Source organism: Podarcis filfolensis, assembly GCF_964270895.1.
Source record: "Podarcis filfolensis genome assembly, chromosome: 5".
Taxonomy (NCBI): Eukaryota; Metazoa; Chordata; class Lepidosauria; order Squamata; family Lacertidae; genus Podarcis; species Podarcis filfolensis.
Genome location: NC_139608.1, coordinates 80,044,598 through 80,072,595, shown reverse-complemented (window position 1 = coordinate 80,072,595; position 27,998 = coordinate 80,044,598). Strand labels below are relative to the sequence as shown.

General features: G+C 43.8%; 3 protein-coding genes and 1 long non-coding RNA gene across 8 annotated transcripts in view; 2 read left to right on the top strand and 2 right to left on the bottom strand.

Moving 5' to 3' along the window:
* The window catches only part of LOC310763016, a 143,757-nt gene that overhangs the window by 12,942 nt on the left and 102,817 nt on the right, over positions 1-27,998 (top strand). The gene's annotated exons all lie outside the window — the stretch shown is intronic.
* Positions 6-24,871, bottom strand: LOC310762950 (uncharacterized protein). 4 transcript variants are annotated; one of them, XR_014548310.1, is made up of 5 exons: positions 24,433-24,861; positions 23,325-23,380; positions 18,328-18,429; positions 17,682-17,767; positions 17,063-17,293 (listed from the first exon to the last, which is right to left on the bottom strand). XR_014548310.1 is itself a non-coding variant. In XM_083614835.1 (3 exons), the coding sequence occupies exons 1-3, from the start codon at positions 9,129-9,131 to the stop codon at positions 7,220-7,222; spliced, it is 750 nt and encodes a 249-aa protein (XP_083470961.1). In that variant the 5' UTR covers positions 9,132-9,529; the 3' UTR covers positions 7,105-7,219. The 4 variants fall into 4 exon arrangements, 1 of the variants encoding a protein (XP_083470961.1); XM_083614835.1 differs by lacking the exons at positions 17,063-17,293; positions 17,682-17,767; positions 18,328-18,429; positions 23,325-23,380; positions 24,433-24,861 and adding exons at positions 7,105-7,783; positions 8,162-8,325; positions 9,110-9,529; XR_014548309.1 differs by lacking the exons at positions 17,063-17,293; positions 17,682-17,767; positions 18,328-18,429 and adding an exon at positions 17,423-17,582 and having other exon boundaries at positions 24,433-24,871.
* The window catches only part of LOC310762963 (uncharacterized protein), a 27,472-nt gene continuing 15,301 nt past the window's right edge, over positions 15,828-27,998 (top strand). Inside the window, exon 1 of the mRNA XM_083614864.1 lies at positions 15,828-16,273. The gene's annotated coding sequence lies outside the window, so the exon portion shown is untranslated. The remainder of the gene's footprint in view (positions 16,274-27,998) is intronic.
* LOC310762970 (double homeobox protein 4C-like) overlaps positions 26,444-27,998 on the bottom strand; it is an 89,459-nt gene continuing 87,904 nt past the window's right edge. Inside the window, exon 3 of one of the 2 annotated variants that reach the window (XM_083614883.1) lies at positions 26,444-27,657. In XM_083614883.1, coding sequence (XP_083471009.1) covers positions 27,463-27,657 — 195 coding nt within the window. In that variant the 3' untranslated portion in view covers positions 26,444-27,462. The remainder of the gene's footprint in view (positions 27,658-27,998) is intronic. The other variant, XR_014548324.1, reaches the window with a different exon arrangement.

The window sequence follows — 27,998 nt, the reverse complement described above, 5'->3', positions numbered from 1 at the left end:
ACCAAGAAACCAATAGTAATAATAAATAATACTAATACTAATAATAATAATGAACAGTTTATACTTATACCCAAATCAAAGTAACCGCCAACCCCAACTAAACATTTAACCCACACCAACCCGACAAAAACAAAAGCAAAATTGTAACCTTTTGAAACATTTACCCAATTGTTCTAACCCCAGATTTTGACTTTGGTCCTTATTTGAACAAGTGGCCAATTGTTCAGCATTTATTTTTGATTTCAATATACAAGTGCTTTTAGCTTGCTTGGGCAGAGAACGCTTCAGTAAAAGGAAAGCCAGATGATGATCCCAGACAAAGGCATTAAAATAACAAACTTTACTGAAAAACTTTAAAATGTATTTATATGGATGAGTAACCCTGGAAGGCGTCGAGAGAAGGGAAGATATTGCTTTGCTGCCCATTTTGGTAATCTTCAAGCAACATTTGCACAGGATTTGCAGCTGGATAATTCCCCGTTGCATAAGTGTTCCCCATTGCATGACTGTTCCCCATTGCAGACCAGGGAGTTTTACTGCTTGATGGAGTGCAGAAGTTACCAGCCCTGGTGGAGGCTGCCTCATCATCTCTGCATCATAATATGGAACTGGGCAGTTCCTTTCCTGGGAAGTCTCACAAAGCCCAGTTCCCCCAACAGCAGCTGGCTGGTAATGAACCGGGTTCAATTCCTGGGAGTTCTGCTGCTGTGCTGCATAGACGGGCTCTGCTGGTTGCGTGGTGCTGAGAGGTCACTGCCAGAACCCTGCTCCTTCATAGCTTTCGGGATAATGGAAGCTGCGTGGCTGGTAATGTTGCTGCGTCGGACTTCTTGCACTACTTCTCGGAGTGCTTGGACTTCTTCTGTCAGAGCGGCTATAAGGAGTTGTAGCTCGGTTCCTGATCATTGTTTTGGACCCAGTCATCTTTGTTCTCGCTCTTCAGTTCTGAAACCAGGTCTGAACAAAAGCTTTCGGGATAATGGAAGCTGCATGGCTGCTTTTTGGGCTGCTCCCCAGGCTGTTTAATGGACTTCTTCTTCTGTCACAGCGGCTATAAGGAGCTGTAGCTCGGTTCCTGATCATTGTTTTGGACCCAGTCACCTTTGTTCTCGCTCTTCTGTTCTGAAACCAGGTCTGAACAAAAGAAAGGAGAGAACAAAATGCCCATCATTTCCAAATGGATAGGTCATAATTTCACTTTATAGCTCAGAGGACCGCTGAATATTTGTGCCTCGTGTGGTGTAATTTTTTCAGTGTGGGAGAACTAGGGACTTGCGGGACATTGGCTAGAAAAGCAATGTTGCTTAAGTGTGGTTCCAGCTGAATGCTGGACATTTGGTCTCTCAATGCAAGGTGCTGAATGATGCCATCCTAATAGGAATATCCTATGCACACTCCCTCGGGAGTTCGGTCAGGTGGATCAGGCTATAAAGGTGGCCCAGAAAACCAGATGGTTTTTGTGGGAATGTTCTGGGGCGCAGGATAGGATATATTGACTAATTATATCCTTATCCAACTTGTGCTAACAAGTTCCCAAAATATCAGCAGAGTTTATAGACATTCCCCTTTAAGTTCGCAACGGTAACGCTTGCACAGGTTCGCTAGAACCTCTATAATAATTACTCTGGTAATTTCCCCTTTGTTCCCTCTTAAAATACAAGACACGACACAGTCTTTATAAAAGTATAAAAGAGTTTACTCACGTTCTGTTCACAATATGATCCCAGAAGGCAGACAGGCTTAAAAAGGTTACATGCATTCGGAATCTATCTTATAGCAAGATAGTCCTTTCCTCCTCTCTTGGCTAAGAGCCAAGAGAGCATCTTTAGATGCTTCTTCTTCGAAAGAAAAATGGCAGAGAGAGATGGCTGCCTGCCCTGTGCTTTTATCATTTACCTGCACAGGTGAGGCCACACCCACCTCTGGTCACATGCGGAGGAAGTCCGTCCCCAGGAAGTTTACCTGCTTGCTAGACAGACATCCCTCCCCATGTTCTAACATGTACACTCTAGGAATGTTGTCATTGACTGCTCCTGTGTTTACATCCCACAGTTTTATCCCCAAATTAGGTTGAAACCAGGTCTGTTAAGAGTTTTTACTGTTCAAATCCAGAACCTTTGATATTTGAAAGTATGTGCCTCCAATAATTTGAGTGGGAAGGAAAAGGAAGCCTTAATCAGGAACCAGGATTTCTGAAGTTCTGAAGTATGGGCACAATTTCTTCCTACAGTTGAAAAGGAGGGGACACAACGCACCCACCCCTTACAAAAAGCCTTTACATCCACGGTACAACAGCCCCCCCAAATAAAACCCGACAAAAACCCAGGAAAGAGGAAGTTGGCTCTTGAATAAGGCACCTTTCACGTTAAGCTCGGAGGCACCTGGATGAGCAAAGGCATTCGAATGACAACGAAAGAATTGTTCTGAGCGATTTAAATTTATCCATTATTTGCGGTTTAAGGAAGTCCTAGGAACCCCCACTATCCCGATTCTTACGTGCACACAATCTTCTTCGATTCCGATGCACCTCGCCAGCACCTGCCTAGTCTGGTATCGGGGTACCGGTTCTCTTCAAACGCCTTCTTTAAAAGCTCGATTTGGGCAGTGGTAAAAACGGTCCTTTTTCTCCCATCTCCACCGACTTTTGGGTAGCTTCCTCCTGGGAAAAGACAAAGAGGCAAATCTGAAGGAAGCGCTGGGCAAGCTTAAACTGAAGCGACGCTTGACATGCTCCCGACATGGAAAGCATTCATCCCGACATGGAAAGCTCAGGGCTATATCGCCTGCACTTGCCCGGGAGCAAGTCCCCCAGAATCGGGCGCTGCCTGACGTTACACTGCGTAAAAAGACCCCCGGTAGAGAACGCTTCGGTGGCAATTCTTTCAACCGCCCCGCTGACCACCCACCCGGCAGAGCGCAGAAGGGCAAAGCCTTCGCTTTTTACAGGAAGGCTTTTCTACCTGACATTGAAATCCACGCACTTTGTGGCCTTTAAATAAACCTCCGGTTGCTCTGAACAAGGCTTGCATGAAAACAAACCAAAGAATTTTCAGTAAGAAGTTTCCGCTCTTATTTCTATGTCTGCCATCGTTTTCCGCAGCCGATCCTAATCACGTTTATTGGGAAATTAAATCGCCGTTTATTTGAAAAGGATTTAACGTTCAGGAAAGTGTGTCCTGTATAGGATCGCACTTTCCACGCACTAAATGCTTGGTGTTTACGAATTAAGGTGTGCAAAGCAGTCTTGCCTGGGCTTCTTCCCAGGAAATAGTGAGACATGTTTAATCTCTCCCCGGCTACCACAAACGGGTCTTTGAAAGCCTTCCTTACGCCGGGATCCTGACCCAGATGAAACAGAAATCATCTTCCTTCCTACTCATTCCCCTATAAATCATTAGAGCAATGTTGTTGTTGTTGTTTAAAAACAGTGAATTAATAATCTTTTTTTTTTTAAAGTTTCTGTTACCTTCGTTGTTGGTTGCCGTCATGAAAAAACTCTTTCTCGCTCTCTCCTGAATTGGTTTTGCCTTAAAAATGGACACTAACTCTCTCAGGTTCACTCTGCTATTCTGCTGGGGGTTCGGTCTGGGCATTTATCTCCGGTGGGCGAACCCCAGCCTTACTTCTCAGCCGATAAGAGGGAGTCACCTTTTCTTCCGTTTTGCTAAACTGAGTCAACCCCCTCCCTCCCTCCCTCCCTCCCTCGCCACCCCTTTGGCAGTTGACTTTTCGGCCGCCAGTAATAACCAATTGACTTTGACTTACTTTAGTCTGTGATTTCGTCCTTAGCCCTTGGTTTTAAGCAGTGGTTCCAACCTTAAACTGCTGTTGATTCCAAGAAACGACAGACTAGCTGACGTCGTTTATTGCATTTTAAATGGTATTCATTGCATGTGAAAAAGCAATAAAATACATTTTAAAAAACGGCGCTGATATGCTTAATATTTCGCTGTTGGCACGTTTCGACTTGGAGCATTATCCAATGCAGGCAACTGAAGAGAAGAGAATTCAGAGGTGAGGGAAGAGAGAGAGAGAGAGAGAGAGAGAGAGAGAGAGAGAACGAACTTTCCGGCGCCTGCTACACATTTTCTTTGCCAAGCCAGTGCAAGTAACTACCCCAGAACTGAATAAAGTGGGGTGTCCCACACCTTCATCGTACAAAAATCATACTTGCGGTCCAACCAAAGAACACGCCCCCCCCCCGCGCTTTACCAGGTAGCACACACTTCCTATCTTAAACGGATAAAAATAAAATAATAATAAATTTTATTTATATCCCGCCCTCCCCAGCCAAAGCCGAGCTCGGGGCGGCTAACAACAATGAAACAGTACAACAGTACAACACAACACTCTAAAATCATTCATTATAAAATTAATTCAAATCAAACCAATGGCAACCATTGGGCCAGAGCTCCGTGAAGATTGCCAAAGGAGGGAGTCAGGCTGTGCCTTTTAAAAAGTTTTTGTTGTTGTTCTAAAAAGAAGCAAGTGTAAATTATTTCATATCGACGCAGAAGCTTGGAACAACTTAATTCCAATACCCCTCATAGCATCCTCTCTCGTCTAAATAGATTTGTACATCGCCTTCGATGGAGGCAGTGGCAACGGCCAAGAATCGCATCAAATGCGAATAAGACGGTAAACATAACAGCGGTGGCAAGCGACGAAGGAAATCTAAGCTGAGTAAGCAAACTATATTTTATCAATAGACGATTAAATTTGCGTTCATTTTACGCTAGAAAAAAGCTTACGTTATTTTAAAAACAGTGCATTGGATACGCAAGCGCAGGTCTCCTATGAAACCATTTAATCCTAAGATTCTGGGCGTCAAATCCCAGAGGGGCCCCAGACCTGAATTAATCCACATTCTTAAACATTTTTATTCACACCAATGACTTTGAGACGTGTGACAACCCAGAACAGAAATTCTAATCAAAATCTGTTGTTGTTTTTTAATGTGGTGATCTGTCAGGGAACAACCCCATTGAAGACGACAACAGTGGTTACCCAGAACTCATTGCTAGTTGTGATGGGGCCCTTAGAACAGCTCAAGTTCAGGGCCCCCAAAATGTAGGTCTGTCACTGCTTGGGACTGATGTTGGGAGAACTGTAATAGTCATCTGCTGTTGGGTTTTAAAATAGCAAACGAGGGGAGGGGAGTAGAGATTCAGAACTATTTGTGGTAGAGGGGGAGGGGGAGAGGGATTATTTTGCGGTTACTGTGCACGGGGAGGGGAGGTCAGCAATCCTTTGTGATCTACTGCAAAACACCCAGCGTTCTTCCCATCTTCTTCCCACCACTGCCACGCAAAGGAAACAGCAATTTAGAAGCAATTAGGACTGGAGTGGGGGAGTGGGAAAAAGGATTAGTTGCGTCCCCCATCCCACCCTATGCATACAAGCATGTGATGCGTTATCACAGATCTCCAGTTCTGATAATTGAGAAAAGGGCCGGCAGAGTGATCAAGTGGATGGAACAATGAGGAAAGGTTGGAGCATTGGGGACTTTTTCGTTTAGAGAAAAATTGAATAAGAGGTGGCATGACAGAAATTTATAAAATTTTGCATTGCATGGAGAAAGTGGATAGAGAAAAATTTCTCTCCCACTCAACTTCACTTTTAAGAGCTACAATCCTAAAAGCATTGAACTTTTCCCCCTTGCAGTTTGCCTTTGCTGTTTTATTACATTTTTAATTGATGCTTATTGTTTTGATATATTGATGTAAACCACTTTGTGAGGTTCATTTCAAAAGCAGTACATAAGTAAATGAAATGGTAGGGATTGAGAGGGACGTATTTCTTACTAAAGGGATCTGTCTTGATTTATAATAATTAAAAATCATGATCAACCAAAAACAAAAGTGAACTTCCAAGGAGGGGCGGATTTAGGGCAGCCCAGCCCCCGCCCCCCGCGCTGAGCCTGGAGGGGCCAGAGGGGAGCAGAAGGATGAAGGAATGACAGGAGCAGCATGGAAGGCGAGAGGGGGCAGCCTTCCTCAGAGGCCAGACATGCTAATGCGCTTATCTCGCCTCACGGGTGGGTCCCCCCTGCGGGGTGGGGCGGGGGTGTCATTGTGTGAAGAGGGAGCGAAGAGTAGACCGAGGGGAGGGAGGGAGAAGCGGGGAGACCAGGGAGCAGGAGGAGGAGGGCGGCCGGTGTGGCCAAAGGGACAGGCGGGGGCGAATGCGCGGGGGCGGTTTGGGCGGGAAACGGCGCGCGGCGCCAACCTTGAATCTCTGAGGCGAAGCGAGAGGGAGTGGGGGATGGGCGGCCGTTGGGACCAGAAAGAGGAGCGGGAAGGACACCCCTCCCCCCCCGTTGCCCCAGCAAGACGTTCGTTATAGTGCTGATGCTGCGGGAACGTAATAAGGGGAGGCAACGCCGAGAGGGAAGCCCTTCAGAGTTATCTCGTAGCCGCTCCCCAGGCGCCACCACAGGGCGCGGCTACCTTCCCTCAGGCATATACAGTGGTACCTCTAGTTCACAGGCAACCCTCCTATAAAGCTTCATTGAAGGCAGTAGAGCACAAAAGGGGGGGGGGATTAAGAGCAAGAAAATGAAATAAAGTGTTCAAAATATCCCCCCACAAAGTTTTTAATAGATATAAATGCCCATGTTGCAGGCTACGGCACATACCAGTTAATCTTGTATGTCTTTAAAGCTTTGGAGAGCAACTTAACACACTCATGGTAGAAAAATCAATTAAACCTTATATCCCCATCTCAAACTTCTGTTTTTTAAAAAATGGAAGACTCATGAATGGAAACCAAACTTATTAACAAATCTACTTATAGCAGGATCTACAAATATACTTTTGCATACAAGGAAAATACAGCAACTTCCCACCACATTTATTGCCACCTACTCTAGCCTCAGATACAGAGACTCAAAAAGAAAAGGAAAGGGACAGAAAGCCATTGGTGCATTAAAATGTGTCTCAGGAATATTCAGCCATTAGTAGACCTGACCTTTTATCTCTAGAACCACAAGTACCGCGCAACTGACTTTTTGCTATGGGAACATTAAGCCCACGTTTATATGTTTGCACACAGGAAAGTGAATGTTTCAGTAAATGGAAAGTTAAAGGAAGACTCCAGACAAGCTATTAAAAGAACAAACTTTATTCAAAACATCCAAGTCATACATTAAAAGCCATTAAAAGAGGGAGCTTGGAAAATATGTACAGGATAGCAAGGAAGGAGTTGGGGAGTGGGGATGCTAATCTGGAACCTGACTTAAAGAGAAAAACTGAGAGTCCGAAGCACTTCCATCAACATTCTGCATTTGTCCAGGATTTGTAGCTGAAAAATTCCCCGTTGCAGACCAGGGAGTATAAGTGCTTGATGCCATGAAGAAGTTATCAGATGATGGTGGAGGCTGCCTCACCAACTCCGCACCGTAATATGGAACTGGGCAGTTGCTCGCCTGGGAAGTCTCATAAAGCCCAGTTCCACAAAAAGCAGCTTGCTGGTAATGAGCAGGGTTCAATTCCAGGGAGCTCTGCTGTTGCGGGGCATACTCTCCTGGTTGCGTGTTGTTGAGAGGTGGCTGCCACAACTCTGCTCCTCCATAGCTTTCAGCATAATGAAAGTTGTGTGGTTGGTAATTTTGTTGCGTGTGAATATTTTGGAGGTTTCCTGGACTGCTTCTCGGGCTGCTGTCCAGGCTGCTTCTTGGACAGGTTCTCTCACTCTGGCTATAAGGAGCTGCAGCATGGTTCCCGATCCTTATCCTGGAACCTATCCTCTTTGGTGTTCTGGCTCGTCGGTTTTGAAACCAGATCTGAACAGAAGAAAGGTGAGAACCAAATGCCCATTATTTCCTAACGAGTAGGTCATAATTTCACTTTCAGGTACAACAACCAAGCAAAGATTAGTGTATTCGTGGGAGAACCTACGTTAACTTGTTTTGTGTTGTGCGAAAGGCATATAGGCATTATGTTCAAAAGCCTTTATATCCACGATACACCCCCCCCCCCAAAAAAAAAGAACCAAGAAAGAGGAAGTTGGCTCTTGAACAAGGCGCCTTTCGCGATAAGCTGAGAGGCACCCGGGTGAACTAAGGCCTTCGACTACGCAAGGATTATTTTGAGCGTTTCAAATTCTTCCAGCATGTGCGGTTTAGGGAAGTCTTGGGAGCCCCCACCATCCCGATTCTTACGTGCACACGATCTTCTTCGACTCCGATGCACCTCGCCAGCGCCTCCCTAGTCTGGTATCCGGGGTACCGGTTCTCTTCAAACGCCTTCTTTAAAAGCTCGATTTGGGCAGTGGTAAAAACGGTCCTTTTTCTCCTTCCTCCTCCGGTTTTGGGGTAGCTTCCTCCTGGGAAAAGACAAAGAGGCAAATCTGAAGGAAGCGCTCGGCTTAAACAGAAGTGACGCTTGCAGATCTTCCTCCCGACATGGAAAGCTCAGGGCTGCATCGCCTGCACTTGCCCGGGAGCAAGTCCCCCAGAATCGGGCGCTGCCTGAGGTTACACTGCGTAAAACAACCACCAGTATAGAACGCTTCGGTGGCAATTCTTTCAACCGCCCCGCTGACCACCCACCCGGCAGAGCGCAGAAGGGCAAAGCCTTCACGTTTTACAGGAAGGCTTTTGTACCTGACATTGATTTCCACGCACTTTGTGGCCTTTAAATAAACCTCCGGTTGCTCGGAGCAAGGCTTGAATGAAAACAAACCATAGAATTTTAGGTAATACGTTTACGCTCTTATTTCTATGCCTGCCATCGTTTTCCGCAGCCGATCCAAACCACGTTTATTGGGAAATTTAATCCCGCTTATGTGAAAGGGATTTAACAGTCAGAAAGTGTGTGTGTCAATGCTTCATGCAGTAAAATGCACTAAATGCTTCATGCTTACAAGTAAAATATGTGCAAACCAATCTTGCGAAATGTTTCCAACCGAAGACATTTGAGCCCCTGTGTAATCCCTCCCTGGCTACCACAAATGGGTCTTTCCTTCACCCTGATCCTGACCCAGAAACAGAAACCACCTTCCTTTATAAAAACCCTCGTTTATGAAACCCTGAATTTATATCAATCATTTGAGCAATTTTTTAAAGACAAGTGAACAAAAAATCTTCTTAACAATCCTCTCTTCTTACCTCGGCTGGTGGTAGTTTTCATCTTGCAAAAGCGCTGTCTCGCTCTCTTCCAACAAAGCAGGTTTTCGCTTGCAAAGTGTCCTTTCTCCTCAAGGCCCGCTCCAGGTTTCTGGAGTTCGGCGCCTTTATAGCCCCTCCTGGCTGCCAATTGGCCGGCGCGTTTTCCTTGGAGAGAAGCGCTCCAATGGGGATGCGGCTTTTGGGGAGGAGCGAGTTTCAAGTTCACTTTTCAAGCGCTGCTTGACCAATCTAGATGGGCTGGAGCGCACCCTTCCCTTGGCATCACCCCTTAGAAAAACTGGAAAATAGCCCCGTAGGCTTGGAGATTAGTGCGCACAGTTGAAGAGAAGGGAATTGAGAAGACGGGTTGGGGAGCGAGAGAGCCAAAGAGAACTGTGGTTTATTTTTTAAAAATATTATTATGAAGCTTTCATTTTACAGACAGAGATGCGCCAAGAATGAGGAATGTTGAAAGGCTTTGCCCAAGAAGCCTAGATGCAGCGAGTACACTCTGAAACCCCCTGCCTTTTGAGATGAAGCAGGAGCCTTCACTGCACCCTTTTCGGCGCCTGCTATAAACTTTGTTTCCTTTCCTTTACCTTTACCTGCAAAAAGTTGCTATGCCTTTTAATCGGTGGTTTTAGCTTAACTGTAATTGCATTTTGCATGTTTTTCACTTTGACTTTTATCGATCATGTTCATGCTTTCGTAAGCCGCTTAGAGGTTTTCGTTAAGCTTAGGCGGTGCAAAAACTTTAAGGGAAGAATGTGAGTAACACCATTGCAAATAAAGGGAAGGCAAACTCCTCTTGCCAAGAAGTCAGTAGGTCTTTCAAGCCCAAGCGGTTCATGTTAGATTCTCGGAGTATTCAGCCCCTGACAGACGTCGCAACCAAATCCTGAATCTACAGTCTCAAGGCACTATCGCTTGTAACTGCAAGGGGGTTGCATTCTCAGTGAAAGCGAGCTTTCCGTTTCCTAGGCTTGCTTCAAACGTTGCTGGTGCTTCCTTTCTTGTTCACTTCAACTATTTCTCTTTCTGTCTTTCTATCCCCACAACTTTCACGTGGCATATTCCTCTGCCTTTCAGGGACTTGCGGCGTCCAAATAGCCTGCCGCTCCACCCTACACCCGGGGCAAGATAGTTCCCTCCGATCCTCAAAGGAACTGAAAACGTTCTGAAACCTTCCAGCTCATACAATGAATGTTCCCAGTCCCTGGCAGTTTGTTAATCAATAATGTTTCCCCGTTGGTACATTCTTTGCTATTTTTGCTTAAGAAAATTAACACAAGGGACCTTCTCTAGGTGTACCTATAAACCCTAATCCTAAGTATGCAGACTCAGAATCGGCAAGGAAATTTTTTTTCGAGTAAGAACTACATTTTTGTGGTGAGCTATGGGAAATTCAATATATTTTTCAAAATGTTTTTTTAAAGCATTTGCAGAGTGTTTTTTATGTGTAGATTCCACCCAGGGCAGCCGATAACGTTGCAGTCTTTCCTCATCCACAGCAGATGACACACCACCTAGTACCTTTCCTTTTCACTAAGATTTAGCAGTCTCTCCTGCGTAATGATGCCCTCAGTTCTCCACCACTCAACTCTTTCCCTCATTCAGAGAGATGGATGTGGGGAAATAAATCCCGCACCTTCCACTCCCAGAGAGGCTTGCCTGGCATCACTTTGATGTTTTTGTATGTGTCAGGTGAAGACATTTAGATCTACTTGCAGCTAGTTGTCCTTATTGCAGGTTTTATCCTCCAACCTTAGCTTTTTGATCTCAATTGGGTGTTGTTTTAATCTTGCCTTTTATCTATTGTATTACATTTATCTCTCTCTCCAGAGCTGCTCTAGCATCTAGATTCTGGCATTTCCCCTATGTTATACAGAGAGCAGCTTGGAATCAGGGGCAGATCTCCTAGGACACCAATGGATCTTAAGATTCTGGGCACCTACTCTCAGAGGGATTTAGTCCACATGCGTAAACATTTTTATTCACAGCAGTGTCTTTGACACGTGAGACAACCCAGAACAGAAATTCTAATCAAAATCTGATTTTTTAAATGTGGTGATCTGTTGAAGAAGACAACAGTGGTTACCCAGAACTCATTGCTAGTTGTGATGGGACCCCCAGCACAGCTCAAGTTCAGGACCCCCAAAATGTAGGTCTGTCACTGCTTGGGACTGATGTCAGGATAACTGTAACAGATGTTGGGAGAACTGATGTGCATTGCCATTCAAATGGTGTGTATGTGCCGTTCCATGTGACAAATTATGTGGGGTGGGGCTTTCCTGGGACCCCCCTTTTTTATTCAAGGTGGCACCCCAGATAATGCGTGTCCCCCCCCTTGCCTGGCATCACTTTAATATTTTTGTATGTGTCAGGTGAAGACATTTAGATCTAGTTGCAGCTAGTTGTTCTTATTGCAGGTTTTATCCTCCAGTCTTAGCTTTTTGATCTCAATTGGGAGTTTTAATCTTGCCTTTTATCTATTGTATTACATTTATCTCTCTCTCCAGAGCTGTTCTAGCATCTAGATTCTGGCATTTTGCCTATGTTAAACAGAGAGCAGCTTGGATCAGGGGCAGATCTCCTACGAAACCAATGAATCTTAAGATTCTGGGCGCCAAATCCCAGAGGGGCCCCAGACCTGAATTTAGTTCACATCCTTAAACATTTATATTCACACCAGAGACTTTGACACATGTGACAACCCAGAGCAGAAATTCTAATCAAAATCTGATTTTTTAAATGTGGTGATCTGTCAGGGAACAACCCCATTGAAGACGACAAAAGTGGTTACCCAGAACTCATTGCTAGTTGTGATGGGACCCCCAGCACAGCTCAAGTTCAGGACCCCCAAAATGTAGGTCTGTCACTGCTTGGGACTGATGTTGGGAGAACTGTAATAGTCGTCTGTTGTTGGGTTTGAAAACAGCAAACGAGGGGAGGGGAGTAGAGATTCAGAACTATTTGTGGCGCTGGGGAAGAGGTGTAAATACCATGCTATTTTACCCATCCAAGTTGCCCACTCAGAACTAATATTTGCCCAATAAGGGGGTTGGAAGTCACAGGCACCATGCAGCAAGAGATTTGCTTCCCTCGCTTTAACTAGAACCTAGGATCCAGCATGGAAGAGCTTAGTACAAAAGCCATACACTTAGAATACAAGAATTATGAGCCCAGGAACTTGTTTGGAGAATCAGAATTAATGGGAGCTGACAGGCTTTCCACACGTAAATCCGTTCCCGGTTAACTCAAGTATTCTTCATCTCAGCAGTATAATGTAGAGGGGGAGGGGGATTATTTTGCGGTTACTGTATTTATAAACACGGGGAGGTGAGGTCAGCAATCCTTTCTGATCTACTGCAAAACACGCAGCGTTCTTCCCACCACTGCCATGCAAAGGAATCAGCAAATTAGAAAGCAATTAGGACCGGAGGGGGGGGGGGAGAGGGACAGGGATTAGTTGCGCCCCCCATCCCACCCTATGCATGCAAGCAGGTGATGCGTTATCACAGATCTCCAGTTCTGATAATTGAGAAAAGGGCCGGCAGAGTGAAACTACATTTTCCCACTGAACTACACTTTTAAAAGCTACAATCCTAAAATCATTGAACTTTCCCCCCTTGCAGTTTGCCTTTGCTGTTTTATTACATTTTTAATGGATGCTTATTTTTTTGATATATTGATGTAAACCACTTTGTGAGGTTCATTTCAAAAGCAGTACATAAGTTAATGAAATGGTAGGGATTAAGAGGGACGTATTTCTGACTAAATGGATCTGTCTTGATTCATAATAATTAAAAATCATGATCAACCAAAAATAAAATGTAGCCTTATTGGAGAGGGAAAAAAACTTCCAAGCAGAGGCGGATTTAGGGCAGCCCAGCCCCCGCCCCCCGCGCTGAGCCTGGAGGGGCCAGAGGGGAGCAGAAGGATGAAGGAATGAAAGGAGCAGCAAGGAAGGCGAGAGGGGGCAGCCTTCCTCAGAGGCCAGACATGCTAATGCGCTTATCTCGCCTCACGGGTGGGTCCCCCCTGCGGGGTTGGGCGGGGGGGTCATTGTGTGAAGAGGGAGCGGAGAGGAGACCGAGGGGACGGGGGGGGGGGGGAGAAGAGGGGAGACCAGGAAGGAGGAGGAGGAGGGTGGCCGCTGTGACGCCGCAGGGGAAGGCGTGGCCAACGAGCGCCAAGGCAGGACAGGCGGGGGCGCATGCGCAAGGGTGGTTTGGGCGGGAAACGGCGCACCGCGCCAACCTGGATTCTACGCGGCGAAGCGAGAGGGAGTGGGGGATGGGCGGCCGTTGGGACCAGAAAGAGGAGCGGGAAGGACACAAACCTCCGCCCCCCCCGTTGCCCCAGGGAAACGTTCGTTATAGCGCTGATGCTGCGGGAAAGTAATAAGGGAAGACAATGTCGAGAGGGAAGCCCTTCAGAGTTATCTCGTAGTCGTTCCCAGGCGCCACCACAGGGCGCGGCGGCGGTGGCGCCATCTTCCCTCAGGTAATATATATATTTGGCGGCGTATTAGCACCCACCCACCCACCCCACAATCCTTCTACACACACACACACACACACACACACACAAAGTGTGTACTGCTCATCTAGGCTCCGAGTACAAATTCAGTAAATAAAAACCATAAGAACATAGCAACCTGGAACATTGAATTGCTTTTATTTGTAGGAGGACGAGGAAAGGAAAACAAGCAAGCAGGGGTTGAGGTATCAAAGACATGGCTGCGTTTCAACCTATTACTAGTTCGTTTATACATTATGTCCCTTTCTTCCTCCTAGGTTCAAAGATCACAATGTTTCACCGCGTAAATTGTAACTTGGCAACTTTCCAAGCACAATGTACCACAAAGTAACTTCGTAATATGAACAGCAGCAATGTCAATGTGAGATTAGCGCTGTGCTGGTGGTTGTTTTAATGAACAGTTAAACTTCATGGCTACTGAAACACACGGACCAGGAGGTCAAGTTTCTGCTCGGAAATACGTGTTGAATTAACAGCGCAAACCGTGTTTTGACACGTCAAAGGCTACCAAATTTATTGTGGCATATGCTTTCGTGAACGACGGTCTACTCTATCCGAAAAAGTTTCCCAGTTCCTGAGGAAGAGGGCAGTGAGCAGGGGAGATGTGTCTCAGATGTTTTTGGGGAGCCAGTGGAAGTCCTCAAGAGCACCATTGCACCCCCAGTCCCCGTTTTGGTAACCCTTTTGGGAAGACCATATATTTGTCCCATTTTGAGATGTGAAACTAATACTGAGGATGACGTGACTTGGAAATCAGCTTTATAGCGAGCTTTTTATTTATTGTGGGAGCCTCACAGGACTGCAAAGTGAGATAGAAGTACGATTCTCAAAAATGGAATATTAATGTCCCTAGCCGAGGCCAAATTGTCTGGAAATATTTACTATCAAGTATAAATGGTTTGGAATCCACTTCACATACCATCATAAACAGACATACTTGGATTCCAACGCTGATGAATCAAAAAGTCTACTTCACAGCTAATACATGCCGCAATCCCTAGATTTTGATGTTATATGGAAGCCATACTATGACCACCTGAAAAGAATGCTTAGAAATACAGTGGTACCTCGGGTTACAGACACTTCAGGTTCTAGACTCTGCTAATCCAGAAATAGTACCTCGGGTTAAGAACTTTGCACAGCATCCTAAATCTCCCTTCCAAAATAAGACAATTTTGAAGCAAATTAGTTGGGACACATTTCTATGTTCTGGAACGAATAAGACACCCCTTATATTCTTGATAGATGTTCCACTGCTATGATGAAGAATATATTGAGATAGATTGCAACGTATTGTATCCCAAAGGATACAAGTAAATGTTTTCCAGGAAATTCTGCTAGTCCCTACTGTAAGTACCTTACAGGAATACAAGTTTATATCAATTGCCTTCTTCAGAAATACACCGAGCTTCTAAGCGATGATGATGGTAGAAATTAGAGACATTTAATTGTGTCTCTCCCACCCCCAATGTGAGCCCTCTTTTGTTCAGGGATAATCTTTCCTGAGACAGTACTGATATGTTTGCTGAGGTTTCCACATCTTTCTGTAACGCCCCCAACCTTCACGGAAGCTTTTTTTTTCAGTCGTAAAAAATGTAGTTCTTACTCGAAAAAAAGTTTCCTTGCCGATTCTGAGTCAGCATACCTATGATTAGGGTTTATAGGTACACTTAGGGAGGGTCCCTTGTGTTAATTATCTTATGCAAAAATAACAAAGAATGTACCACCAGAGAACCATCATTGATTAACAAACTGCCAGGGACTGGGAACATTCATTGTATGAGCTGGAAGGTTTCAGAACGTTTTCAGTTCCTTTGAGGATCGGAGGGAACTATCTTGCCCCGGGTGTAGGGTGGAGCGGCAGGCTATTTGGATGCCGCAAGTCCTTGAAAGGCAGAGGAATATGCCACGTGAAAGTTGTGGGGATAGAAAGACAGAAAGAGAAATAGTTGAAGTGAACAAGAAAGGAAGCACCAGCAACGTGGAAACGGAAAGCTCGCTTTCCCTCAGAATGCAACTCCGTTAGGAACACAAGTGAACAGGACAAGCAACGCTGACACCAAACTCTACATAAATTAAGCATAATAGAAACATCGCCACCCACCCCCACCCCCACTCATATCTCCACCCTCCACCCCTTTTTTTCTCCCCCTAATGTCTCGTCAAATGAAACGGATTTGTAAAAATGTTACATGTAAAAATACGAGAGACATTTCACATAATGTCTGTAAAACAAGAAAATCTTTTATAAAAGAAGAAGAAAGAGAGAATGCAACCCCCTTGCAGCTACAAGCGATAGTGCCTTGAGACTGTGTAGATTCAGGATTTGGTTGCGACGTCTGTCGGGGGCTGAATACTCCGAGCATTTAACATCAACCGCTTGGGCTTGAAAGACCTACTGACTTCTTGGCAAGAGGAGTTTGCCTCCCCTTTATTTGCAATGGTGTTACTCACATTCTTCCCTTAAAGTTTTTGCACCGCCTAACCTTAACGAAAACCTCTAAGCGGCTTACGAAAGCATGAACATGATCGATAAAAGTCAAAGTGAAAAACATGCAAAATGCAATTACAGTTAAGCTAAAACCACCGATTAAAAGGCATAGCAACTTTTTGCAGGTAAATGTAAAGGAAAGGAAACAAAGTTTATAGCAGGCGCCGAAAAGGGTGCAGTGAAGGCGCCTGCTTCATCTCCAAAGGCAGATGCATACTTGCTGCATCTAGGCTTCTTGGGCAAAGCCTTTCAACATTCCTCATTCTTGGCGCATCTCTGTCTGTAAAATGAAAGCTTCATAATAATATTTTTAAAAAAGAAACCACAGTTCTGTCTGGCTCTCTCGCTCCTCAACCCATACTCTCAATTCCCTTCAACTGTGCGCACTAATCTCCAAGCCTATGGGGCTATTTTCAGGTTTTGCTAAGGGGTGATGCTACTATGAACTATGGAATTTAATGGGGCTGGGCGCTAGATTGGGCAGATCAAACTGAATCTAGTGGATTTGCCCTGCCCTGCCCTGCCCCTTTAGTCCTACCCTGATATAGGACCAGATCTGGGTTGGGTGTGACCTAGGTTGGGATAGGGCTGATCTGGGTCCACTTTTTAGTGTGTGTATGTGCACAACCACAGCTCTGGAATTACACAAGATGTGATTATGGCTGCCAACCTAGATGGCTTTCTCAAGAGGTTAGGCAAATTCATGAATGCTAAGACTATCAGTGGCTACTAATCGTATGGACATATGCTATCAGAGGCATATCAATTGCTGGGAAAGAACAGGGCGAAAGTGTACTCACCTGACCTGTGTCCTGCTTTTGGTATTGCATAGTGATATGGTTGGCTACTGTGTGAAGCAGAATGCTTGGAAAACCTGGCATTTCTTGGAAAACCTGACATTCTCCTAAACAGACCTCATATACAGAAAGGTGGTCACATATGCACAAATTAGATGTGATACAAGAGTTCTATGAATAAAACAGCTACAAGTAGTTCTTTAGTTGCCAACTGACCAGATCTTCTTCCAGAATCATTTGCAGTTAAAGAAATAAAAACAAGCATTTAATGCATGCAATTAAAAAACAAACAATCCATATCCTTGCCTTCAGAAGATGCACTCAGTCTATACTGATTCTGTATGTCCCTCATCCCTAAAAAAAAAAAAGAGCTGCTTTCTTTTTTGGAGATGAAGAGTACTCTATCCATTGTAAATAAGCTCAATTAAAAGCAAAAGTAGGCATGCTGGCCCATTAGAAAACAACAACAACAACTCCACAATCCACAGTAGGGTAATGTGTTTATTGAAACCAACAGGAATGCCAAACAAGTATGGCAAGCTCTCCAGAACTCTTCACCAGACAAGGTGTTTCACAAAGCAGGGGGTGAGGGAGATCAGAGTTTCTTTCTTAGTTAAGCACAATCAGATGTTGTAATCAGGACCTGCAAGATAAAGACCACAGGCTGAGATGCCATTCATTTGAGGAAGTAGAATCTAGCACAAAAGTTAGTACCCATTTCACAATGGCTTTTTCAGATTACCATTTCAATCGGTAAGCAATCATTGTAAAATTGGTGCAGGGGGAATCTTTCAATTCTGCAAAACCAACAGAAGAGTCTTGTAGCACCTGAAAGATTAACAAATTTATTATGACACACACAATATAATTCACTTCACTGGATGCCAAAAGTGTTATCCTGAGTTGCAGGGACACAATTGGTGAGGACCTTGTAAAAAGAGATCAACTGCGACAATGCACCAAAAACAGTAGTTGATAACACAGACATCCTTGCACTGGTAAGTCAGTTTTTACCACATCGAGTGTGGTTTTAAAAAACATAAACCCAGCACCTATTGTACTGATTCCATCTGCAAATAATAGCATTGGTGCATTATAATACAATGGTCTCATGGTTTGAGGTCACTTCATTCAGTAATGAACACCTTAAGGTCAGTGACAGAGCATCCTGAGAAGCTGAAATGTTCCCTTTTTGGCTTTTCTATACTGCCATTTCAGATTTGTGCTCATTCATTCTTTTGCATAGACCAGCTAGAAGGTCATTCTTGGCAAATGATGGCATATATTACTTTGGAAGATGAGCAGGTGAATTAGCCCCTCAGGTTGTATTGACATTCTTAGCTCCTGTAATAATTATGTTAAACTAGATACGGGAATAAAGTTGGTACCTGGCACTGCCACAGCGTCTGGTCCCTCTTGTCCACAATCCTGTTATATGGCCTGTTACTCATGAAGAGGTGTTTTTAGGTTAATGGGCTGTCATCCAAGGCCTGTGATAGGAAAGTGTCACCAATGCATCTCAGATAGAAGAGAGGCTTTCAGTTCTGTAGTCACTCTTGTTTTATAACAGATTAAACTAAGTAGGTAATTGACCTGATGTGATCAATCCTCTCCTCTGAACAGGTTGGATCAACAGGATCAACAAGTGTTTCTTTCTTTCTTTTTTCCTGCCTGCAGATTGTTAATGAATGGCAGCCTCTGACTGGCCGAGGTTCCAGGAAGGAGAATTTAAAAGGAGAGGTTTTGGATGAGAGGGTTGGTTGAAGTGGGTTGGAATTGTGGTTGGAGAGGGTGGGAGATAGCTAGGGAGACAGGTTAGGAGACAGGCTGAGGTATAAAGACTGAATGGGAGAAAGAGTTGGCTCTGGAAAAAACAACTTCCACTCTGAGCGTATTGTGAAGGACAGAGTGTGGTGTCCTGTAGGAGGAATAGACCGGAATTTTACTGGGAGGCAGAGGTTGAGCCAGGAGAAGTAGGAGCTGGAAAGGAACCGCCTACTGTACTTGGGACTCAAATCTAGTCTGGAGGGGAGAGATAGATTCTTCTAAGGAAAAGAAGAAACTCCCAGACCCAGTGAAGGGAGAGGGTGTGGAGAGCCCTGTGGTCAATTACTTAAAGTACCTCAGGAGCAGGATTGCTAAAGGGGGTGGATAACTGAAAGAAAGTATCAAGGAACCAAACCAATAATGCAAAAACAACTGAGGACAAATTTAAAGTGAAATCGCACTTTATTTCTGAACTAACCTAAATTAAATCCATTTGTGTTATATACTATCTTGCCTTAAATAAATCTTTATTGTTTATTTAAAGAAAACCTGTCTGAGAATCCAACTTACTAGTTACTCCTTCACAAAGGTCCACCGCAGGATACTCTGGGGCTAGAAATTTGAAGGGAAAAGGGAAAGAAACCTTTGGGTAAAGGGTTGTTCAGTGAGGTGGGGGCAATTTACCTAAGCGAGAGCAGGCCCAAAGGCATGAGAGGAAAAAGTGTCATTGTGCCCGTTGCAACCTCCTCTTGCACCTTTTGTTGTGCTTTACGACAACCACCATCTGCTTGCAAATACCCCCTTCTTGGGCAACATGGTGAAGAGAGTGGTGGAGGAGCTGTTACAGGAGTTTCTGGAGGATGCAGCCCATCTGATCCCTTATATCACAGCTTGATGACTGAGGTTTTCAGGGAAGACGTTGGTGGTGGTCCCCCATGGTTCAGATGAACAGCTTGTAATTTACAGATTCTATGCATTCAATATTATGGACCCAGTCCTGACTGAGTTTAGACAGCTCTCCTGCCTTTTGAACTTCAGACACTTGACAAAACCTTTTCTATTTTGTAGGCACTTTAAGATGGTTTCCTGATTCTCTGATTGGTTAGCAACTTGCTGGCCTTCAGCCAAATTCTGTGGCTGGCAAGACAAGGAACTCATTTTCAATTCAACCATCATACTTTCCAAAGTGCATAGTCAAATTCTTGCAGCAGTGAAGGTCTTCACGATCAATGCAGAAATGGGATTGTTGTTCATACATATTTCAAAAGGAGATTCTTTTAAAATGCACTGCAAGAATCAGAATGTGATAGATTCACGGGCAAGCGATATTAGACATACTATACAATTGGCATCATGGGAAAAATTATGGAGGGAAGATTTAAAATTTACAACATGCTGTATGTTGAAAGAGAATTATATGAAAGTGATGTATCGCTGGTACTGAACTCCTACCAAGTTAGCAAAAATGTATAGAACAGCTACAGATATATGTTGGAAGTGTAAAGAGAAAGAAGGCACATTTGACCACACGTGATGGACGTGCAAGAAGACAAAAGCATATTGGGAAATGATTGATAATGAGTTGAAAAAGATGTTTAAAATTACTTTTGTGAAAAAACCTGAAGCTTTCTTACTAAGAATTTTAGATCCAGAAATACCTAAGGATCAGAATAGACAATTTATGTATGCTACAACAACTGCCATTTGCCCAAAGATGGAAAGACGACAAAGTACCTACAAAAGAAGAATGGCTGATAAAGATGATGGACTATGCCGAAATGGCAAAAATGACTGGGAAAATCAGAGATCAAGGGGACAATAAATTTAATAAAGAATGGGGAAACTTTATAAGTTACTTAAAAGAACACTGCAAACAATTAAAAACATTGGCAGGATTCCAAACAGCTCTTGCAATGTAGTGGGAACTATGCTAAAAGCTGAGTTTTAAGAAAATATAGAGAATATTATATGCTGCAGTTGGAAAAGAAGATATTGGGAAACCATGGAAAGGTGGAGGGAAGTCTGGGGATTCAGGGAATCCTATGTGTAGAATGACTATGATTTATGTGAGATGATAATTGCTAAAAGCAAAAATGAATAAAAAAGAAGAATGTAATAGATTTACAATCCATTCTGATTCTTACCATGCTTCTTTTAAAAACAAAACAAAACTCCTTACTTCTTTACTGAGTAGAGATAAACAACTAATGGCCTGGGAACTCAATCTATGTATTGGGAGTCATTCAAATCTATCATCCTGATACAAATTCTAAAGCCCACACCTCCATATATTTACTCCATGCACTATGTGAAATCTACTTCCTACACTAAAACACTTTCTGTTACAGAGAAAGTGACTTGGAACCAAGCCAGACCTAATTTTGGAAGATCCGTAATAAACTCATTTCTTGTTAATTTTAGAAATGGCAAACACAACATGGGGGGGGGAGGTGGTAGTTACGGATTCAGATCTGTTTGCGGTGCTAAGGAATGGGTTTAAAACACCATGCCATTTCACCCAAGTTGCCCCCTCAGAGCTAATATTTGCCCAACAGGAAGGGTGGAGGTTGCAGGCACCATGCAGCAAATTTGTTTTCCCCTGCCCCATTTTATTTTATTTTTTACTGTATAGAACGTACAATTCTGAATTTAGGGGAGGGGGATTACTTTGTTGCTGTTATTGATAAACAGGGGGAAGTCAGAAATCCTTTCTGAACTACTTAAAATCACCTAGAGCTCATCTACCTTCTGACCATCCCTGCCATGTGAAGAAAATAGCCATTCAGATTGGTGGGGGGAAACAAAGCAGAAAGGGTTAAAAATCCCCTTTCAAGCTCTTTCTGACTCCACCCACCCCACCCCTCAGCTGCAAACATGTGATGCCTTATCACTGATCTCCAGATTGAGTCTAGATTGAGATCAGCTGTCTAGCAAGCCTTTGTTCACATTGGTGGGAGGAGTCAAACTGCCACAACTGTGTTGTTAAGGGATAATAATAAAGATTGTTTAAATAATGATTACTCAGTACTGTCAGGAACTGATCACAAATGCCTTGTGTGTTAAAATGTCTGGTTTGTTTTGCACAAAATTGTCAAATGCCATGAATTAAAATAAAGCAAAGGCATTCTAATGAAAAAAAGAAAAAACGACCAAGAGTCAAAAGGCTTTGTTAGTATTGTGAAGAACACAAAATGTTGTCCCTGAGAAAACTGGAGCACTCTAGTCTCTCAGCACTCTAGAAAGGGCAGTGGCAATGGTAATAGAATGTACAGTGGAATGGATATCTATACACATTATGTGAACTCAGAAATCAGGCCCAGTCTTCAAAATGTGCTGCATGTTAGAATGTGGTTCCTCTAGGGAAAACACCATGAAGATGCTATATAAAGTAAAGGGAACAGGGACCCCTGACCATTAGGTCCAGTTGTGACCAACTCTGGGGTTGCGGCGCTCATCTTGCTTTATTGGCCGAGGGAGCCGGCAAACAGCTTCCGGGTCATGTGGCCAGCATGACTAAGCCACTTCTGGCGAACCAGAGTAGCGCACGGAAACACTGTTTACCTTCCCACCATAGCGGTACCTATTTATCTACTTGCACTTTGACGTGTTTTCGAACTGCTAGGTTGACAGGAGCAGGGACCGAGCAATGGGAGCTCACCCCATCACGGGGATTTGAACCACCGACCTTCTGATTGGCAAGTCCTAGGCTCTGTGGTTTAACCCACAGTGCCACCAGCATTCCAAGATGGTATATAGATGGCATCATACCCCCTTGAAACTAGTGAAAATGTATAAAGGAGGATCACCGATTTGTTGGAGATGTAAAACAGATGTGGGGTTATTTTACCATATGTGGTCATTGGGGAATTCTGGGATAACATCTATAATGAATTTAAGAAACTATTCCAACTCACCTTTAAAAAACCCCCAGAGATCTTTCTTTTAGGCATCTTACCATTAGAAATTAAAAAACACCACCAGAAGGAAACCCTTCACAAACTAGTTTATAAATTCTTACTGAAGCTACTGATCAGATCTTAGAACATGTCATTGGCCTGGTTGTACGTAACACTAACCCCTTATTAACATTAACCATAGTTAATAAACCATGGTTACAACTGAGGCATCAGGCAGATAATCAGTTAAATCTTGATTCAATGCATTGTAGAATCATTAAAAGCACAGTGAGAGCAGATGTATCTTGAGAGCAGTTTGAATTTTTTGCACCACTTCATTGACAACATTACAACTTTTGGGCGATGGCACTTTAACCATAGCTAAGGAGGGTATCCAGGTTCACATGTAACACTAAGCTATGGTTAACATTAGCTAAGATTTCTAAACCAGCTAGAACATTTAACCATAGTAAATAAACCATAGTTATGGGCTGGGTTCACACATAATGCAGCTAAACCATGGTTTAATAAACCATAGTTTAGTAAGCCATGGTTTAGTATTCTATACAAACTGATATGCTAGGCAGGTTGCTGGAAGTCACAAGGGCTTACTGCCATCAGCAAAGCAAAACATTTCCAAGCAAACTCTGCCAATGAGTAGGGGTAGTCCACATGCTTCAGAACTCCTCTTCTTTTCAGGCTGCATGTTAAAACATACTCACACAATGGCAGTGATCAGTCTCAGGATCAATTATGGTTCATCATGCCAGGAATAAGGCTGTAATACAAAGAAATCCTGTAATCTTAATTTTCAGATGAGGAATTCTCTCACAGTTAACTGAATAGATAATTTGTGCTCAGGCCAAGGAAGTTGGACCATCAACTCCAAATCAGCCTGAGATGACTCTGTCTCTCTAAATAATTATCTTCTTTATGGACACAAGCAAGCCCAACCTTATCATTAACTTATATACATTCCAAGGGGCTAGGGTTGAGAGACAGAACTTGTCTAGGGCCATCTCTTGAGTTCATAGCTAGATAAGGCAACATGAATGAAACAAAAGGCAACATAAATGAAAGGAATGTTTCCATGCTATGTTAACAGGACATGAATGTATCCAGGCCCCATAAAAGTGTGTGTGTGTGTGTGTGTGTGTGTGTGTGTGTGTGTTTACTTGTACATATATATTCACTCACACTAAAGTAACTATTGTCTTACTGAATAGGAAACCCTCTTTTAACTGAGAAATTTGGAAAGTATGAAACTGAAGTAGAAACAAACTATTTGTTGTTGTTGGTTTTTTTAAAAAAGAAACAACTATGAAGAGAGGCCATTTTCAGAAATGATTCTCAAAATAGCTATTTTTATTCAAATCTTTATTGGCATTGACCTACAAAAACTGGCAAGCACTGGAAAATAAAAATAACAACAAAAAAGTACTATATTCGGCACCTGCTAAAGGTGTTTTTACTTAGGCTAGCCTATCTAGGCATGTAGAAATGGAATGTATTTAATATTTTGTTTATAGAGATTCTATTACAATCAAGTGGTCTTTAAATGTTTCTTTTTAATGTATCTTTACTAAAGATTTTCTTGGTTTACAAAAGTATGTGCAATGTCTCTCTCTCTCTCTTTTCTGTCTTTAAATGTTTTTAATTAATTAATTGATTGTTTTTAAAACCCTCCTAAAACTAGACAAATAGAACAAATCAGCAGCTCTTCCTGCATCCCTAAATCAGACAGAAATAATCCAATGTAGATCAATCGGTGGGGGAAAATTCTGTGCAGTGTTTGAGCTGGCAAGTAGTTTGAGGAGAAAAGATACGCACCTGGTGCTTCAGAGATCTGCCTGCCCTCACTGTAGTCTTATTCTTATCCTGAATGCAATTGTAGGACAGCCAAGCAGAGCAGTTTCCCAAGTTTTCATTCTCTTAGGATTGCTTCACACACTATTTAGATAGACATCTGAATGTTCAGCAAATCCATGTAAATTTCAATTCACATAGAGCTATTCATGACATCATAGATGTTAACATGGTGATCAAAGTTCTCTGTCAATAGTGTAATCACATTGATGAAGCAATACAGAAGAGTTTAAGTATTAACTGGTCAGGCTGGCAGAATCATTTGGTCTGGGTGAATAGAAACTGGTCTAGAGAGCAACAATTTGGAACAAAAATGAGGTTCACATTTAACAAAAAATAATAAGATCCAACCTCCCACTAAACTACGCTTTTAAAAGCTACAATCCTAAAATAATTGAACTTTTCCCACTTGCACTTTGCCTTTGCTGTTTTCTTACATTTTTAAACGGATGCTTATTGTTTTGATATATTGATGTAAACCACTTTGTGAGGTTCATTTCAAAAGCAGTAGATAAGCAAATGAAATGGTAGGGATTGAGAGGGATGTATTTCTGACTAAATGGATCTGTGTTGATTTATAATAATTAAAAATCATGATCAACCAAAACCAAAAGTGAACAAAAAACCTCCAAGCAGAGGCGGATTTAGGGCAGCTCAACTGGTGCCCCCCCCCCCCCGCGCTGAGCCTGGAGGGGCCAGAGGGGAGCAGAAGGATGAAGGAATGAAAGGAGCAGCATGGAAGGCGAGAGGGGGCAGCCTTCCTCAGAGGCCAGACATGCTAATACGCTTATCTCGCCTCACGGGTGGGTCCCCCCTGCGGGGTGGGGCGGAGGGTCATGTTAAGAGGGAGCGAAGAGGAGACCGAGGGGACGGGGGGGAGAAGAGGGGAGACCAGGGAGAAGGAGGAGGAGGAGGGCGGCCGTTGTGACGCCGCAGGAGAAGCCGTGGCCAAAGGGCGCCAAGGCAGGAGAGGCGGGGGCGCATGCGCGGGGGCAGTTTGTGCGGCAAACGGCGCGCGGCGCCAACCTGGATTCTATGAGGCGAAGCGAGAGGGAGTGGGGGATGGGCGGCCGTTGGGACCAGAAAGAGGAGCGGGAAGGACACCCCTCCTCCCCCCCGTTGCCCCAGCAAGACGTTCGTCATAGCGCTGATGCTGCGGGAAAGTAATAAGGGGAGACACACCCCACAATCCCTACAGACACACACACCCTACTACCAGCCCCGAAGCTCAGTCGGGTGCCTTTGCGCCTCTCAGGCTGCTCTCCCTCGCGGGGGTGTCGGGGGCGGAGAGGGAAGAAGGAGGTGGGCCGCCTCAAGGTCCCAGGGGAAAAGGTGGGGTCCTAGGAGCCAACTCTTGGGCCCAGGTCCCTTGCCCCCCCCCCAATGTTCTAATGGCAATCGACCAGGGCAGGGCTTACCTGGCCTCCCCCCCCCCCATCTTCTATTCAAGTGGGCGCCTCTGGGTGGGATAGAAATAGAGAAATAAGCTCGTGGAATTGAAACTCGGTTTCAGAACCATTTAGCTGGAAAGCAGAGGGAAAGCAAACCCTGAACCACATAAGCAGAATTGGTCCCTTGTCTGGATGTCAGAAGCTCAGCAAGGATTAGCTTGGTTTAAGATTAGGGACAAGAGGAAATACTGAATGATGAAGTGATAATGTGTAGCATTATAAACAGATTGGAATCTTGTAAGGCTTTCCCAATACTCTCAATTAGCATCCTCATTTAACACTTTGAATTCCATGATTTAACCCAATGTCTGAGTCACATCCTCAAGCTACTGTGGATTTTGGTTTGGGTGAACTCTTCCTTCGTGGAAGTTGGACGTAAAAGCAGAGAGGGGATCCGGCAGAACCAATCCCTTTCTGTATTCAGGCAACATTTCAAAAAGGGAGGGCATTATGTAGCATGGCAGGCAGGCAGGGCTCAGAAAAATCCCTCCCCATAGAATCACATGCACAAACACACACGTATATATCTATATCTATATATGCTTTATTGTTTTCTGCAAAAAGTACAAAAATATATTGTGCTTACAACACAATGCATCAAACATTAAAAAACAAAACAAATAAATAGCAAACCAAGAAACCAATAGTAATAATAAATAATACTAATAATAATAATGAACAGTTTATACTTATACCCAAATCAAAGTAACCGCCAACCCCAACTAAACATTTAACCCACACCAACCCGACAAAAACAAAAGCAAAATTGTAACCTTTTGAAACATTTACCCAATTGTTCTAACCCCAGATTTTGACTTTGGTCCTTATTTGAACAAGTGGCCAATTGTTCAGCATTTATTTTTGATTTCAATATACAAGTGCTTTTAGCTTGCTTGGGCAGAGAACGCTTCAGTAAAAGGAAAGCCAGATGATGATCCCAGACAAAGGCATTAAAATAACAAACTTTACTGAAAAACTTTAAAATGTATTTAGATGGATGAGTAACCCTAGAAGGCGTCGGGAGAAGGGAAGATATTGCTTTGCTGCCCATTTTGGTAATCTTCAAGCAACATTTGCACAGGATTTGCAGCTGGATAATTCCCCGTTGCATAAGTGTTCCCCATTGCATGACTGTTCCCCATTGCAGACCAGGGAGTTTTACTGCTTGATGGAGTGCAGAAGTTACCAGCCCTGGTGGAGGCTGCCTCATCATCTCTGCATCATAATATGGAACTGGGCAGTTCCTTTCCTGGGAAGTCTCACAAAGCCCAGTTCCACCAACAGCAGCTGGCTGGTAATGAACCGGGTTCAATTCCTGGGAGTTCTGCTGCTGTGCTGCATAGACGGGCTCTGCTGGTTGCGTGGTGCTGAGAGGTCACTGCCAGAACCCTGCTCCTTCATAGCTTTCAGGATAATGTTGCTGCGTCGAACTTCTTGCACTGCTCCTCGGAGTGCTTGGACTTCTTCTGTCAGAGCGGCTATAAGGAGTTGTAGCTCGGTTCCTGATCATTGTTTTGGACCCAGTCATCTTTGTTCTCGCTCTTCAGTTCTGAAACCAGGTCTGAACAAAAGCTTTCGGGATAATGGAAGCTGCATGGCTGCTTTTTGGGCTGCTCCCCAGGCTGTTTAATGGACTTCTTCTTCTGTCACAGCGGCTATAAGGAGCTGTAGCTCGGTTCCTGATCATTGTTTTGGAACCAGTCACCTTTGTTCTCGCTCTTCTGTTCTGAAACCAGGTCTGAACAAAAGAAAGGAGAGAACAAAATGCCCATCATTTCCAAATGGATAGGTCATAATTTCACTTTATAGCTCAGAGGACCGCTGAATATTTGTGCCTCGTGTGGTGTGATTTTTTCAGTGTGGGAGAACTAGGGACTTGCGGGACATTGGCTAGAAAAGCAATGTTGCTTAAGTGTAGTTCCAGCTGAATGCTGGACATTTGGTTTCTCAATGCAAGGTGCTGAATGATGCCATCCTAATAGGAATATCCTATGCACACTCCCTCGGGAGTTCGGTCAGGTGGATCAGGCTATAAAGGTGGCCCAGAAAACCAGATGGTTTTATCCCCAAATTAGGTTG